Source organism: Micropterus dolomieu, linkage group LG21 (assembly GCF_021292245.1).
Source record: "Micropterus dolomieu isolate WLL.071019.BEF.003 ecotype Adirondacks linkage group LG21, ASM2129224v1, whole genome shotgun sequence".
In the NCBI taxonomy this organism is placed as follows: domain Eukaryota; kingdom Metazoa; phylum Chordata; class Actinopteri; order Centrarchiformes; family Centrarchidae; genus Micropterus; species Micropterus dolomieu.
The window spans coordinates 1,358,461-1,373,755 of record NC_060170.1 but is presented as its reverse complement, the minus strand read 5'-3'; the positions used below and the strand labels follow the sequence as shown (position 1 = coordinate 1,373,755).

General features: G+C 43.5%; 1 protein-coding gene across 2 annotated transcripts in view; it reads left to right on the top strand.

The window, feature by feature from the left end:
- The window catches only part of LOC123960120 (whirlin-like), a 59,807-nt gene extending 54,140 nt beyond the window's left edge, over positions 1-5,667 (top strand). Inside the window, exon 9 of one of the 2 annotated variants that reach the window (XM_046034673.1) lies at positions 4,882-5,667. In XM_046034673.1, the coding sequence (XP_045890629.1) occupies positions 4,882-5,058 (177 nt within the window). In that variant the 3' untranslated portion in view covers positions 5,059-5,667. The remainder of the gene's footprint in view (positions 1-4,881) is intronic. The other variant, XM_046034674.1, reaches the window with a different exon arrangement.
- Positions 5,668-15,295: the final 9,628 nt, after the last annotated feature.

The following is a 15,295-nucleotide window of genomic DNA, read 5'->3' as shown; positions in this document are numbered from 1 at the left end:
CATGTCATCTGCTGGTGTTGGTCCACTGTGTTTTCTGAGGTCCAAGGTCAACGCAGCCGTCTACCAGGAAGTTTTAGAGCACTTCCTGCTGCTGACCAACTTTATGGAGATGCAGATTTCATTTTCCAACAGGACTTGGCACCTGCACACAGTGCCAAAGCTACCAGTACCTGGTTTAAGGACCATGGTATCCCTGTTCTTAATTGGCCAGCAAACTCGCCTGACCTTAACCCTATAGAAAATCTATGGGGTATTGTGAAGAGGAAGATGCAATACGCCAGACCCAAACATGCAGAAGAGCTGAAGGGCACTATAACACCTGAGTAGTGCCACAGACTGATGGACTCCATGCCACGCCGTATTGCTGCAGTAATTCAGGCAAAAGGAGCCCCAACTAGGTATTGAGTGCTGTACATGTTCATACTTTTCAGAATCAGAAGTTTTATTGCCAGGTATGTGTACACATACGAGGAATTTGACTCAGGATTGTACATTGCTCACGATGTGCTTACTCATACAAAAATACAATAACAATAATAAAATAATATCAGACACAAACTACAGAATAGACAACGCTAATATACACACTATGAACAAAACAATATAGACAAATAGTGCAGTGATCAGAGTGCAAAGGATGCAAGAGTAAACTATTCTCATTATGTACATGTTGAAGGTGGATATGATATACAGGTACACATACACATACATGCATACATGTACACATGTACACAGTGTGATGGAGCATAGTGCAAAGGATGCTGGAAAAAATAAACAAGACCTATTGTTACAGGTGGCGTGGTGTGGGGACAGAGAGGACCCAAATGCAACGTTCAGAGAGAAGGAGGTTAATTGAAGGAAAAAGGGTTAGAGGGACTTGCGTGGAGGGAGAGGTGGATGCCGGGGAAACACAGGCACGGGGAACCGAGGAGACTGGGACCAGAGAGCCAGGGAACACTGGGGCCAAGGAAGCGAGGATGCGAGGGAGAACAGGGAGGACGCCGTGGGGGAGGTGAGTACCGGGGGATGAGCCCAGCCGACTGAACGGAGGACGAGGGTGAGTGAACTGGGTAAGGAGCAACGACGATCAAGCAAGAATGGCAGGGATGAGGTTGACTACTGGCATGTGTGGCAGGCTGACGAGGTGGCTGATGAGGTGCAGGTGCAGGTTGTTGGCTGGGCTCAGGAGCGGAGGGAGAGAGAGAGAGCACACACGGGAGGAGACACAGGGAGGCAGGCAGAGAACAGAGAAAACCAAGGAAAAAGCAGAATAACAGATGAAAAGGAGAAAAAACCAGGACACTCACTGTCCGGTGCCAGAGGGCAGAGTGGAGGGACCAGAGGGTTCGGGCAGACGTCCCTAGGGCAGAGCAGGGGGACCAGAGGGTTCGGGCGGACGTCCCGAGGGCGGAGCAGAGGGACCAGAGGGTTCGGGTGGATGTCCCGAGGGCGGAGCAGAGGGACCAGAGGATTCGGGCGGACGTCCCGAGGGTGGAGCAGAGGAACCAGAGGGTTCGAGCGGATGTCCTGGGGGCAAAGCAGAGGGACCTGAGGGTTCAGGCGGACCAGGGGAGCCAGGGAGTTCAGGGGGCAGCCCGAGGACAGAGCAGGGGAGCCAGGGAGGTCCGGCGGGCAGCCCGAGGGCGGAGCAGGGGAGCCAGGGAGGTCCGGCGGGCGGCCCGAGGACTGAGCAGGGGAGCTAGGGAGGTCCGGCGGGCAGCCCGAGGACTGAGCAGGGGAGCCAGAGAGTTCGGGTGGGCGGCCCGAGGGCGGAGCAGGGAAACCAGGGATCTCAGATGGGTGGCCCAAAAGCGGGACAGAGAGGGAGCAGGAGAGTTCAGGCCGGGCTGGTGTCAATCGATCCGCCAAGAGAGCACGAGGAGCAGGGGTAGGCCAGACTGCCAACGGGGCAGGTGTCGATCGAACCACCAACAGAGCACGAGGAGCAGGGGTAGGCCGGGCCACCAACGGGGCTGAAGCCGGTCGATCCACCAACAAGGTACGAGGTGTGGGGGTGATGGCTTGTGATGGCTTGTGGGAAGAAACTGTTCCTGAGTCTGTTGGTTTTGGCATACAGTGCTCTGTAGCACCTACCAGAGGGGAGGAGCTGGAACAGGTTGTGCCCGGGGTGAGATGGATCTGCAGTGATGTTTCCTGCCCGTTTCTTGACTCTGGAAATGTATAAGTCCTGAATGGAGGGCACCGATGATCTTTTCTGCAGTCCTGACTGTCCGTTGTAGTCTGTCCTTGTCCTTTTTGCTGGCAGATCCAAACCAGACAGTGATGGAGGTGCAGAAAATAGACTGGATGATGGCTGTGTAGAACTGGATCAGTAGCTCCTTAGGCAGGTTGAGCTTCCTGAGCTGACGTAGGAAGTACATCCTCTGCTGGGCCTTCTTTATGATGGTGTCAGTGTTGGGCTCCCACTTCAGGTCCTGGGATATAGTGGAACCCAGAAACTTGAAGGATTCCACAGCAGACACAGGGCTGTTGAGTATGGTGATGGGGGGCAGAGTGGGGGGGCTCCTCCTGAAGTCCACGGTCATCTCCACAGTTTTGAGCGTGTTAAGCTCCAGGTTGTTCACCAGAGAGCCAGCTGATCAACCTCCCATCTGTAGGCCGACTCGTCACAGTCCCGGATGAGGCCGATGACTGTTCTGTCGTCAGCGAACTTCAGGAGTTTGACAGATGGGTCCCCTGAGGTGCAGTCATTGGTGTAGAGGGAGAAGAGCAGTGGGGAGAGCACACACCCCTGCGGGGCACCAGTGCTGATAGTCCGGGTGCTGGATGTGATGTTTCCCAGCCTCACCTGCTGACTCCTGTCAGTCAGGAAGTCTGTGATCCACTGACAGGTGGAGGCTGGCACAGTGAGCTGGGTGAGTTTGATGCTGAGGATGTTCGGGATGATGGTGTTGAACGCCGAGCTGAAGTCCACAAACAGGATCCTAGCATATGTCCCTGGAGAGTCGAGGTGTTGCAGGATGTGATGCAGACCCAAGTTGACCGCATCATCCACTGACCTGTTAGCCCTGTAGGCAAACTGCAGGGGGTCCAGCAGGGGGCCTGTAATGTCCTTCATGTGGGCCAACACCAGTCTTTCAAAGGACTTCATGACTACAGATGTCAGGGCGACGGGCCTGTAGTCATTTAGTCCAGAGATGGAGGGTTTTTTTGGGACCGGGATGTCTGTGGAGCGCTTGAAGCAGGAGGGAACTTCACACAGCTCCAGTGATTTGTTGAAGAGCTGAGTGAAGATGGGGGCCAGCTGGTCCACACAGATTTTCAGGCACGATGGTGGGATACCGTCAGGTCCAGGAGCCTTCCTGATCTTCTGCCTTTGGAAGAGATGGCTCACGTCCTCTTCACAGATCTTGAGGTGTCAGAGGTGGCAGTGTGTCAGAAGGGGAATGTGACTGTTTGAAGATGGCGTTAAAGTGGGGGAGGTGTGACTCTGGGCTTTTCAAATCTACAGTAGAAACCATTCAGCTCGTCTGCCAGTCGTTGTGTACCAGCAGTTTTGGGGGATGGTCTCTTGTAGTTTGAGAGTGTCCGTAGGCTTCTCCACACTGACGCAGGGTCGTTGGCTGCAAAGCTATTATTTTGCTTTTTTAATGTCTTTTATGTCCTTTAATGTTGTGTAGCAGTGGTCCAGTGTATTAGTGTCCCTGGTGGGACACTTAATATTCATGTTCATACTTTTCAGTTGGCCAACATTTCTAAAAATCCTTTTTTTGTATTGGTCTTAAGTAATATTCAAATTTCCGGAGATACTGAATTTGGGATTTTCATTAGTTGTCAGTTTTAATTATCACAATTAAATGAAATAAACATTTGAAATACATCAGTCTGTGTGTAATGTATGAATATAATATCCAAGTTTCACTTTTTGAATGGAATTACTGAAATAAATCAACTTTTTGATGATATTCTAATTATATGACCAGCACCTGTGTAGCCACTGTACACAAGTTAAGAACTCTGTAACACTCCTCAGTTTTCCCAGTTATTTAATGTGAATACTGAGTTCCTTGCACGTGGTTTCACAAGGGGATACCCAAATCAAAGTCCAGAGCAGAGTTCACAAGCAGGCCTTTAGCCAAAAGTCCAAAATCCTTTTCTTTTTAATCAATTTACTATACTTAACTATAGTTTCTTCATACTAATTTAACTGAATATTGGTATTGTTTCCAATTCCCCTAGAACAGGGTTTCCCAACCGTCAATAAAATAAGGAGATAAAGTAACTCTACAGATATAGATGGAGAGCTGCTCCCAGAGGGAGCTAGCAGCTAGGTGACCTGACAAAACTAATGGACAGCAAGGGTCACAGGTTAAGAGATCACAGAGGTTTGGCCTACTAAGTAGCCTGCCTACTATTTTAAGCGAGAGCAAAAAAAATTATATAGTTTTTAGACAGATTTTTGTATAAATTATCTAGTGTGCTAAGATTTATTTAACATGTGCAAATCATTTTTTTTACAACTTCAAACCAGATGAAGCCTTGTGATCTTTGGCGCCCCCTTGAGGGGTGCGCAAACCCCAGTTTGGGAACCACTGCTCTAGACAATACAAAGACTATGTCATCTGTGGTCCCTATGGACTTATCAAGAGGTGTAGCATCGAGTGCAGAAGTAACCCTAATATTACCACTACAGTTAACTTCCAAGTACAAAAGGAAAGGAAAAGATTTTTTCCTGGGAAGTTATATCAACATAGTGTGTATTATGCAACCGTTGGAAAGCTGCCTTCTACTATAAGTTAAGTATAACAGCAGCAAACACAGGCTTTCTACTGACTAATCACTGTCTAAATATGTCTTACTAAATATGTCAAATGATTGTCTGCCTTCCCTCCTTCCTTCCCTTCATGTCCCTGTTGACAGAAAGGGGGATCGGCTTATAACTGTGGCCAGCTGAAGGTGGGTCAGGTCATCTTGGAGGTCAATGGCATTTCCCTTAGAGGTCGGGAGCACAAGGATGCCGCCTGGATCATCGCCGAGGCCTTCAAGACCAAAGAGAAGGATCACATTGACTTCCTGGTGGTTGAGCCAGGACTCTAGTATGAGGACTATTGTATTTTATGCAGCTTTATTGAATTAGACACTGTTTTACTGCTTCGAGAGAACCTCATGAACTCCTCATGATGTCCTATAACCATGGCCCTCATTTTAATTTCAGGGAAAGGATTAGTAAAAATATGTGTTGGGTATTTGTTGATTGCACTCTACTAGGATTTGCACAATTGAAATTTAGAAAAGGAAATGACATTAATATTTGCCATAAAACTAATATGCAATTTTTTTGGAACATTATTATTCCTATAGATAAGGTCCAAAAAGCTTAAAGACAGAACTTGCTACAGTTAAATAATTATTTTATTATTCACACGTATCACAGCCTTTGTCTGAACATTTCATTCTTTTGGCAATGTTTGCCCTGTAAAATCTGCGGACAAATTTTCAGATGTCAAATGCACGAGGCTGAAGTCCATTGATGGCCTCACGGCAACATGAACAACTGTTTATCGTCGGCATTCTAGATGATTCGCTCTCATTGGTGATATTTTGTACTTCTTTCTACTTGTAGGGTTAGTATAGGTTAGTCTCCTTTCTAGTGAACTAATTTATTTATCATTCAGTGAGATTTACAATAAAAATAATTTTACCTTTGCCTAAAGTGATGGTTTAAGCGAACATTTTGGTGGCTAGACAAATCTTCACTTATTGAAAAGGATCGACTGCTTCACTATGGTGAATTATGCTAGCTAGCTTGATAGCTAACAGTCACAATCTTTAAAATGATAAATAAAGATGCCTGCCTGCTCTGTTTTCTTAGATGCCATATGTTGGCTGGGAAAAGGTGAGTGAGGGAGGAAGATAGTGTAGATGACAATGTTTGTTAGGTTTAGCTACTCACCAAAATTTTCTTTTGGCAATTCCAACCCACTGTGACCGGACAGTATCGGGTACCTGTCACAGAGAGCTTCTGTGGACCCTCGTTGAAGCCACTTCATGCAGTGGGCACTGGGACCCCCCAAATAGAATGTAAAATGTTTTGTTTCCCCACAATTTTTTAAACAGTGCAGCAGTGTGCAGCACGGAAGCCCTAGATTGATGCGAATATTTTTTTACTCTGTTTTCCCGTGATAATGGAATAATTATCTCGTGATCTGGAAATAACAAACCATAGCTGAATACAGGCTATGGTTTCTGACGGCTATTTCAAGGTTCCGAAATAGCCATCAGGAAATGTGTAACGTTAAATATATTCCCCTGAATGAGAAACGCAGGAATTTCCTCTGACTGAAATGAAAAGTCCATAGGTTGATGAATGTGGACCAATCGCCGGGATGTGCACAGTCTAGCACGTGCTTTATTGTGAGTATGTGAAACAGTCTCTTCAGAAGAACTTGAGGATTATGAAAGAGATAAAAAAGAAAAACAAATGAAAAGGTCTTCAGTGAGGATTGAACACAAAACCCTACAGTCATGTGTCCTCTGTTCTACCAAATGAGCTAACCAGTGACACTGTAAACTACACTGAAATTATCATTAACAAACGTTCCTGCTGACCCCTGTGTTAAACTACTATTTTGTTATCTTGAGATCATGAGAAAATTATCCCGTTATCACGGGAAAACTGAGTAAAACATAATTGAATCGATGGCCACTTAGGGCTTCCGTAGTGTAGGCAGGATGAAATTGTACTGATAAATTACAGCACACTCGTTCAGAATTTTGGCAGGCCTAGAAGGTAAGAATGAGAAACAAACAACATTCCAGGCAAATATAGGCATCATCTCCTCAGGTAAGGCCAGTCAGAGGAAATGAGCTGTCAGGCAGTCAGTCCCACAATCTGTATGTATTTCCCCGATCGGGGGAATATTCATTTTTCAAAGTGAGATGTGTCTTCTAATTGGCGAAATACAAAAAGCATGTGGGACTGACTGCCTGACAGCTCATTTCCTCTGATTGGCCCCACCTGAGGAGATGATGCCTATATTTCCCTGTAGTGTTCTTTATTATATCAGGAATGAAAACCCATAATTCCCATATCTCAAACAGCATATAATGGCAAAATGAAATAAATCCAATGATTCTTCCTTTAAAATAAGAATTATTAAGATGATCTACTGAATTGAAGCCTGTGATTCTATAATAATCAACTTTTTAATCAACTAATCACTTTTGGAAATCAAGCCTCATCAAACTCTTTCCCCACAGATTTATACATTAGCAGCTCCCTAATAATGACCAAACCAGTGCCAGAGCCTGTTTAACCCATCACAATGATTTTGAATATGTTCATTTTGTAACATCTCTTCAGTAGTTTAGCTAAAGTGCCGTATGTACAATATGTTCAATAGCTATAGCCAAGTAGTTTGTATATAATTGTGATTGCTTACAGTCCTACATACAGTCAAACGACTCTATATAACTATAATATTGAATAGTTACAGTAGAAAAGTATTATAATACTACTTAATTCATATTTTACTTCATGTCTTCCCCCAAAAGCCTGAAGTGCAGGAAGTGCCATGGTCTACATTGATGATAGTGAGGACTGAGACTCAGTAATGAATCATAGAGCTGCTAATGCACCGTACAGGAAGGACTGATCAGATTGGTGTATCCTGTTATAATTAATAAGGTGTGCAAACAGTGTGAAGCAGAAAGTCAGGTCCATTTTCAGGTTTGTACAAAAGACAGTTTACGACCAAATCAGCTAGCCATACGATTCACTGAATGTGAGAAATGGCATTTTGTCTTAAAGGTGGGGTAAGTGATTCTGGAGAAATTCAATACCATGACAAATACTAAAAATGTAACTAACCTATGTTGTGGATTAACAAACTGTCCCTACAGTTGCTGCTGCGAAGCTCACATCACAACAACAGCATGTCTTGGTGAATTAGAAAGTAAGCTGAAGGTCTGTGGGCCAGTCATTTTACATACGTTACTGACCATGGGCGTAAATTTCATTAATTTCATTCACAGTCGGGGGGACAATAAATGTAAAATTTCTCAAGAGCAAGGGGGGACTCAAATAATACAGCCAAAACTGTACTTGTTTAATAGGATACGTGTACACAGAGAGTCTTTTTCTGGCCAACAACTCAAAGCAATAGTTGTTTCTAATAAATATATATATATATATATATATATATATATTAGATATTTAAGGCAGGCCAACTGATCTGCCTCTACAAAGGTAGAGCTATGGTGTCAGCCTAATATCGGTTCACACACAGGATTATCACTTTAGTAAGAGATGCACAGATTAAATTTTTTGGCCGATTCTGATTTTATTTCTTTCTAAAATCTATAACTGACAGCACAAACATTTTTGTAACTATTTATTGGAAAAATCTATTTTTATTAGGAACCCCAACAGCACCAGTATAAATGTTAGCTAGTCTCAATTGTATGGTCATAATGAAACATTGATTATAACATTAGCATTTTCACTGGTAGGAGCTAGAAATAAATAGCACACACCATTTTAATTTTAATTCTCCAATTTATTTTTGTGTTTGCTCACAAACTACAGTAGGCTAATCTGCACACCTTGCTTTTCCCGTCAGACACACAAGCACACCTACACCCGTCTGTCTCTCTCTGTCTGCTCAGACTTTGTCAGCAGTTTTATTTAAAAGAACTCGAGTTTGGTTTTTCACCCGCGATTCCGTTTTCACAGCAGAAGGTGAGCAGCCTTGTTTTAAATGCCGCGTTCCAGACCGGTCGGAACTGGGAAAATTCCGTTTACTTCCGACTTCCGACCTCAATGCGTTCCAGGTGCATGGTGGTGCATGACGCCGAAAGTGTACACACAGTTGCACCCTCAGCAGTGTTTTAGGTGTTAATTAAAAGGATGGCAGTTTAACTACTACAACTGACATAAATAGCCTATACGTTACTAGTTCTGTGTACCCCTCTAGCTACATCAGTTGGAAACCCTCAAGTCAGTCAGTGTTGAAGGTTATACTTCCTAATGTTTTGGCATTTTTAACAACAACTTTTATGCAGAAAAGATGACTTTATGAGATTATTTACTGTAGCCAGCTACCTAATAGGCCTAACATATTTCTACATCAGTGTACAAGCAGAACAGGTTTTACTATATTACCGTATGTATTATTTAAATTTAAATACATGCAAATATACTTGTTGCTTTTTTAGCTTTTTCTCCGACTTCACAAGTAGGAAATCCGACTTCAGGTGGCGTGTCAGGGTAGTTTTTCTAATTGGAGGTCGGACATTTCCCAGTTCCGCGTTGCCTGTAACGTAGCATAATTACCGATAGAGACCACCCCGGTATGAATGACATCGTCACCAACAGCTGTGTTCACTGTTGCTTTACAATATCCATCGTTGTCTTCTAACGTGATACAAGCACGCTACTCTTTCTGTGTTTCTCTGCAGATGTAGTGAGCGTTGCGTCTTCTTCACTCCTGAATAACTTCCACACACCTAAGACGTGTTTTAGCCTTTGTGTGTGTGGCTGTGACATGAGGTTACTGTCTGTGCACACATGTGAAACACGGCGCAGCGCTGCCTGTTTGTAACGTTCAATGTCAGAGCCCAGTAAGCGAAAATAAACGGCCCCAGCTGATCAATCTGCCCATCTATAGCTGTAGAAGATGATTTCCAGTCCAATAAGCTGTTAAAAAAGATACCAAATAAGCTAGGTAATGTTATAATAACAGAGTGGGCGCATAAAAAAATAATCTTTTATCATGATTAATTTATTAATAACTCAGCATCTGTATTACAGTCAAAAGAATCAGTTCATCCAATTTTATAAGTGCATAAAACAGCCCTGCCAGCCTACTCAGCATTACTGGAGTTCCACTACTACTGAAGGATTTAACTGGTTTTCTGCCACTGGACACCTGTGGGAGAGAAATCAGGCAGTGGCCCAACCACTGTGAGGCAAGAGAGGGGGGACTCAAATGTTTCTAAACTTAAAAAGCACTTGCCCTGTTTGCGTTTGTATTGTTTTACTATTTACACAATTCTATTTTAAGTATATATCATTATATTATTTGATGGTTTTTAAGGGGGGGACACCCCCCAGATAGGGGGGGGGGCATTTGCAGTCCCAATAAAGAGATGTTGCTTTGTAAATTTATTTTAAAGCTGAGGCTACAGTATATGCACTCAATAAATGCACAGACAAAAAATCTTGAAAACTGCAGTGCAAAGATTTGTCCATGTAGAACATTGATCAGTGACTGATAAAATCTTATTGGGGCAGGTTAATATTTGGACTGTGTCTGCAGTATTGGGGGTACTCAACTCCGAATTCCGATGTATTAGTCAGGAGGAGTACTACTCAGCCTGTGAAAACTGTTGTTTAATGTCTTCTCTATCAATGAGAAAAATAACCCTGCTGATATCACAGTGCTGTCACCACAGTTATCTTGGCTTGGGCTTGGAGAATATTACTACTATTTCTTGCTATTACTACTATTAATACTAATACTTTGGGGAGTATTTACTTACTCATTTTACTTTTACAAGACCCCTGTTTCAACAAAGGTCAAACCTATTGTTCATACTTATGATCTACAGCATGAATTCATTTTATAATACTTTTCAGCATGGGCTGTGGACACCCAAATAAGCAGCGTGTTTTTAAATACACTGGACAGTCAGTCATATATGTGGCTTTTATTTGGTCTGTTCCTTCAAAAGCATTTGCTTGTTCCAAAGGGTTGAGACATATTTTAGTATCTGTTCATTTGGTAACTGCAGCCATGATCCAAAGTATTACACTAGAGCCAAGTAATCCAAGCTAAGAAAACAGTATTGCATGCTTTAAGGTCTGATTCTATTTATGATGGTTATATTATATTTTTGTAATCTAATGGCATAATCCCACTACAGTGAGCTAATAGTGATTACTAGAGAAATGTTTAGTGATAATATGTATGAGTAATGCAACACTAAAGTGTCTGGATTCAAGGATGAAACGTTGATGAGAATACTGTGTTATTTCAATTAGACTATGTTTGTTGTGAATGTAAACTGTTCAAATATTATATATATTGTACAGGAAAGGCTGCACATAGATTTATAGCGATGTATATACAGTAAATTGTGAGAGGTTAGAGAATTATTTTGTTACACACAGTTATGTAAACTCTTTGTGGCTGATGAAACTACTAACATCTCTTGTGTGTTTCCCTTTCCATATCCTATCACAGTTGTCTCACTACAAATTATTCTTAGGTCACTTATTGTATTTGTTCTTGCAATCTTTTTTCAAATGGCAAAAAGTGAAATACTTACAAATATTCCCCAAACCGAATTCCTGAAGACACAATAAAACACACTGATAAAACTAAAGCATTCATGTTATGTTGCATATTTGGCACTAAGAAATTAGCTGACAAGGAGTTGAAGGAGTTTTTTTGGATTTTGTATACCTAAAAATACTTTTTCTGGTGTGTAGGTTCATATGACTTTTAAGCTACTCCAGGGAGAGGTGTGTGCAGAGGTGGAGGAAGCCCGCAACAGCACAATGGTGGGTATGGCCAAGCAGGGTACTTGGACCAAGTGGGAGCACGCAACCGGTCAGAAGATCACATGTTCCAAACTTTGAAAAGCAGAACCATACCAATTCAAGTTTTGTGTAGTCCCTGTATGACGTCCTCCTGCGTCCTTTCAACCTGTCAGCTGGTGCCTGACAGAGTCTCCTGCTTGCCAACTCTGCCAGAAAAGAGGATCCTCTGCTGCTGTCCAAGGGCCTTGGGAGAGGGGCAGTATCGGGGGCGCAATGACCAAGTTCCGAGGTCTTTAGCAGACACTATCTGCACTGGCATTAACCACAGCAGGCAGCTGGAGCCACCAAAGCGTACCATTAAGAACATATGGACGAAACACAAGAGAGGAAGAGAGTGAAATACGCAGATCTGGGAGAGAGGAGGGCTGGAGGAATGGGTGGAAGGCCAGCTGCAAGCCAGTTGAGGTCTGTTGCAGCGGTTTAGCAGACCGGTCTCTACACTAAAAGAAGTAAAGCCATCAGGAACATCTTGGAAGCTGCAAAAAGGCTTCCTTGTGGCCTTGGATAAAGAGGGGTGACGTGGCTGAATGTGCTACCTGGAGTTATTGAGCAAGGTCAACATAGAAATCGGCAAGAAAACCGGTAAATGATGGGTTTTAGCCAATGGCACTGCCATGAATCAGTGTTGTGGGTGCAGTCTGTGCAACTGATATCAAGGTAGGGTGAGCTGATGTGGCCAGAAAAAATAGGAGAAGTATAAGCAAGGAGTAGAGGAAAGAGAGCCGGGTTACGAGCCATGTTGGCCCAGCTTGGACTTAATCCTGCTCCTAACGGTCCAGTCTGGACAAAATGGGACTCATGTTGAGCAAGCAATGGAATTCAGAGACTGTTGTGCCCACATCGTTATAGAGACCTGCCCCATCAACACCTCGGATCAAGCACTCGGCAGGTGGTCTATGTTCCGAGGAGGTGGACTCTGCGTTTTAGATGATGCTTGGTGTTCAGATGTGGAAAATGACTAGTTCGTTACAGAGTTCACATGCTACAAAGCTCTCATAATAATAATGATCACACTTTAACACCTTTCATCAGCATTTGGCAAAGGCTCCCCTCAGTGGCTTCATGAGGAATGACAATGTTATTTGTATAGTGCCAGTTCATATCAGAGGTTATCTCATTGCACTGAGAATTGAAATCAATTGAATTGCATTAAGAGCGAGCAGGCGTAAATAGAAAACACAGTAGAACAATGCATAAGATGAAAAATAATAGTAATCGTAATGGTAATAATACAAATATCAATAAAAATAATAATTGTAATAATAGTGATAGAAATAGTAATCATAATAATATTATAACTAATAATAATACTCATAGCAGCGGGTGTTAAGCATGAAGATGGGGGTAATAGGTTGATTCCAATCATAGATCCAGCTTCATCTCTGGAGGCAGAAATAACAGCTGAAAGCGACAGGGAGATGATCATAACATATCTCAGCAAACAAATGTGTTGCATAGAAAAATTACACTATTAAAATTACCAATATTCACAAGCAGATATACTGTATTCTACTATATACCATATTCTATTTTCAACTACTTTATACTTGTATGTCGGGCAGTGGTGGTGCAGTGGATAAGATACATGCCTTACATGCCTTTAGTGTGAGAGACCCGGGTTCAATCTCCAGCTGTGACCATGAGCAAGACATTTATGGTGCTTTCAGACTAAAAGCGAAGTGAGCATTCGGGGCAGTGAGTTTACATACAAAGTCAATGCAAAGACGTGTAGAGCCGTGATTTCCTGTCGGCGGCGTGCGACCTCTGACATGTATAGCAATTGTAAGTCGCTTTGGATAAAAGCGTCAGCTAAATGAATAAATGTAAATGTTGTATGCACTTAAAAGTAATTTAAAAGAAGAGACAGAATTCACAGCCATAATTTGTTTAGGCAAGTCTGGGAGCCCTAACTGTGAGGCCCTGTCACCTTTGTGTTTAAGGTGATATGAGGCTTGGCCCTGTTTTGTAGAGGACCAGAAGATATAAATAGCAGGACCTACCTTGAGGTCCATTTAGTTTATATTGTGCTTTAGTGGTGCATTTTCAAATATTTGCAGGAGTACAACAAGCAGAGGTGGGACCAAGTCACCGTCCGAGTCAAGTCTCAAGTCTTAGCACTCAAGTCCCAAGTCGAGTCCCAAGTCCAGACCGATCATGAGTGGCAAGTCCGAGTCAAGTCTCAAGTCAAGGACAAGCAAGTCCAAGTCAAGTTTTTAACTTTGAGTTTCGAGTCCTAAACAGGTCATAATGCGCTCTTATTGCTCTAATTGAGCACCGCGCTATGTTGATGCGCTGCGCAGTTCTTTTTTTTTTATCATAATTTATATTTGGGCATGGGGAGTGTCAAGTCAGCTTGAGTCAAAAGGCTCAAGTCCAAGTTAAGTCAGGAGTCATTGCTGTTCAAGTCAAAATCGAGTCGCAAGTCTTCTTTGATTTTGTCAAGTCGAGTCTAAAGTCATCATTTTTGTGACTCGAGTCTGACTCAAGTCCAAGTCATGTGACTTGAGTCTACACCTCTGACAACAAGTTCCACAAATTGATTTCTACACCCTGCATTCATGAAGGAAAGTGATGGAAAAAAGTTAGGGAGTTGAAGTACCTCAGAGTCGGAGAATTGGAGTAGCGGGGGTGATATTGCGTTCACTCTACTGCACCGAAAAGAGAGCTGACCCGGAAGGCAAAGCTCTCTATCTACTGGTCAATTTTTGTTCCTACCCTCTCCTATGGTCATGAGGGCTGGTGTCATGACCGAAAGAAGTAGATTGTGGGTATAAGCGGCTGAAATGGGTTTCCTCAGGAGGGTGGCTGGCCTCTCCCTTAGAAATAGGGTAAGAAGCCAAGCCATCCGTGAGGAACTAGGAGTAGAGCTGCTGCTCCTTTATGTCAAAAGGAGCCAGTTGAGGTTGTTCGGGCTTCTGGTAAGGATGCCCCCCGGGAGCCTCCCTAGGAAGGTGTTCCAGGCACGTCCAGCTAAGAGGACACTGGCCCACACTGGCCTAGGAACGCATCGGGATCCCCCAGTCAGAGCTTTTTAATGTGGCTCAGGAAATGGAGGATTGAGGTCCCCTGCTGAAGCTGCTGCCCCTGTGACCCAACCCCGGAAAAACAATTGAAGATGGATGGATCCTGCATTCAGCCACTTGGATCCGCAATATCACTCTTTTGGTCAATGCCCAAAGAGTATGACCATATGTGAGGTTTGGAATGTAGCTCAGCTCCTTCTTTCCCACATCAGTCTTGATAAACACCTTTGGGAACAGCGTGAGGAGCCTAGACACCTGGACAGTGCTTGGTGTAGAACCACTGCTCCTTTGCATTGAAAGAAACAATTTCAGATGGTTTGGCATGACATGTGAATAGGATGCCACCCTCTGAATGTCCAACCACAGGGTAGACTCGGAACACACTGAAGGGATTCACCAGGAAAAGCTGGAGGATGTGGCTAATGAGAGAGACATTCCGCCTATCTTACATTGTCTGTTCCACAGTGAATTGAATCTGTATAAACAGCAGAAAAGGGGTGGATGGACATATAATTGCTGCATAAAGATATTGGGGCTTCTTGAGATACAGAGTGATGCATCTTACTTGTACAAAATCTTTGTTGGGAGTTGCACATGCGCAGCTCCCAGGTAAGGACTACTAGCCAATGAGAAGCAGAGAAGGGCGGGTCGTAAGAAACAAGGTAGTGTGATCCAAATCAAAGCCGCTTCAGACTGCGACCGTAAC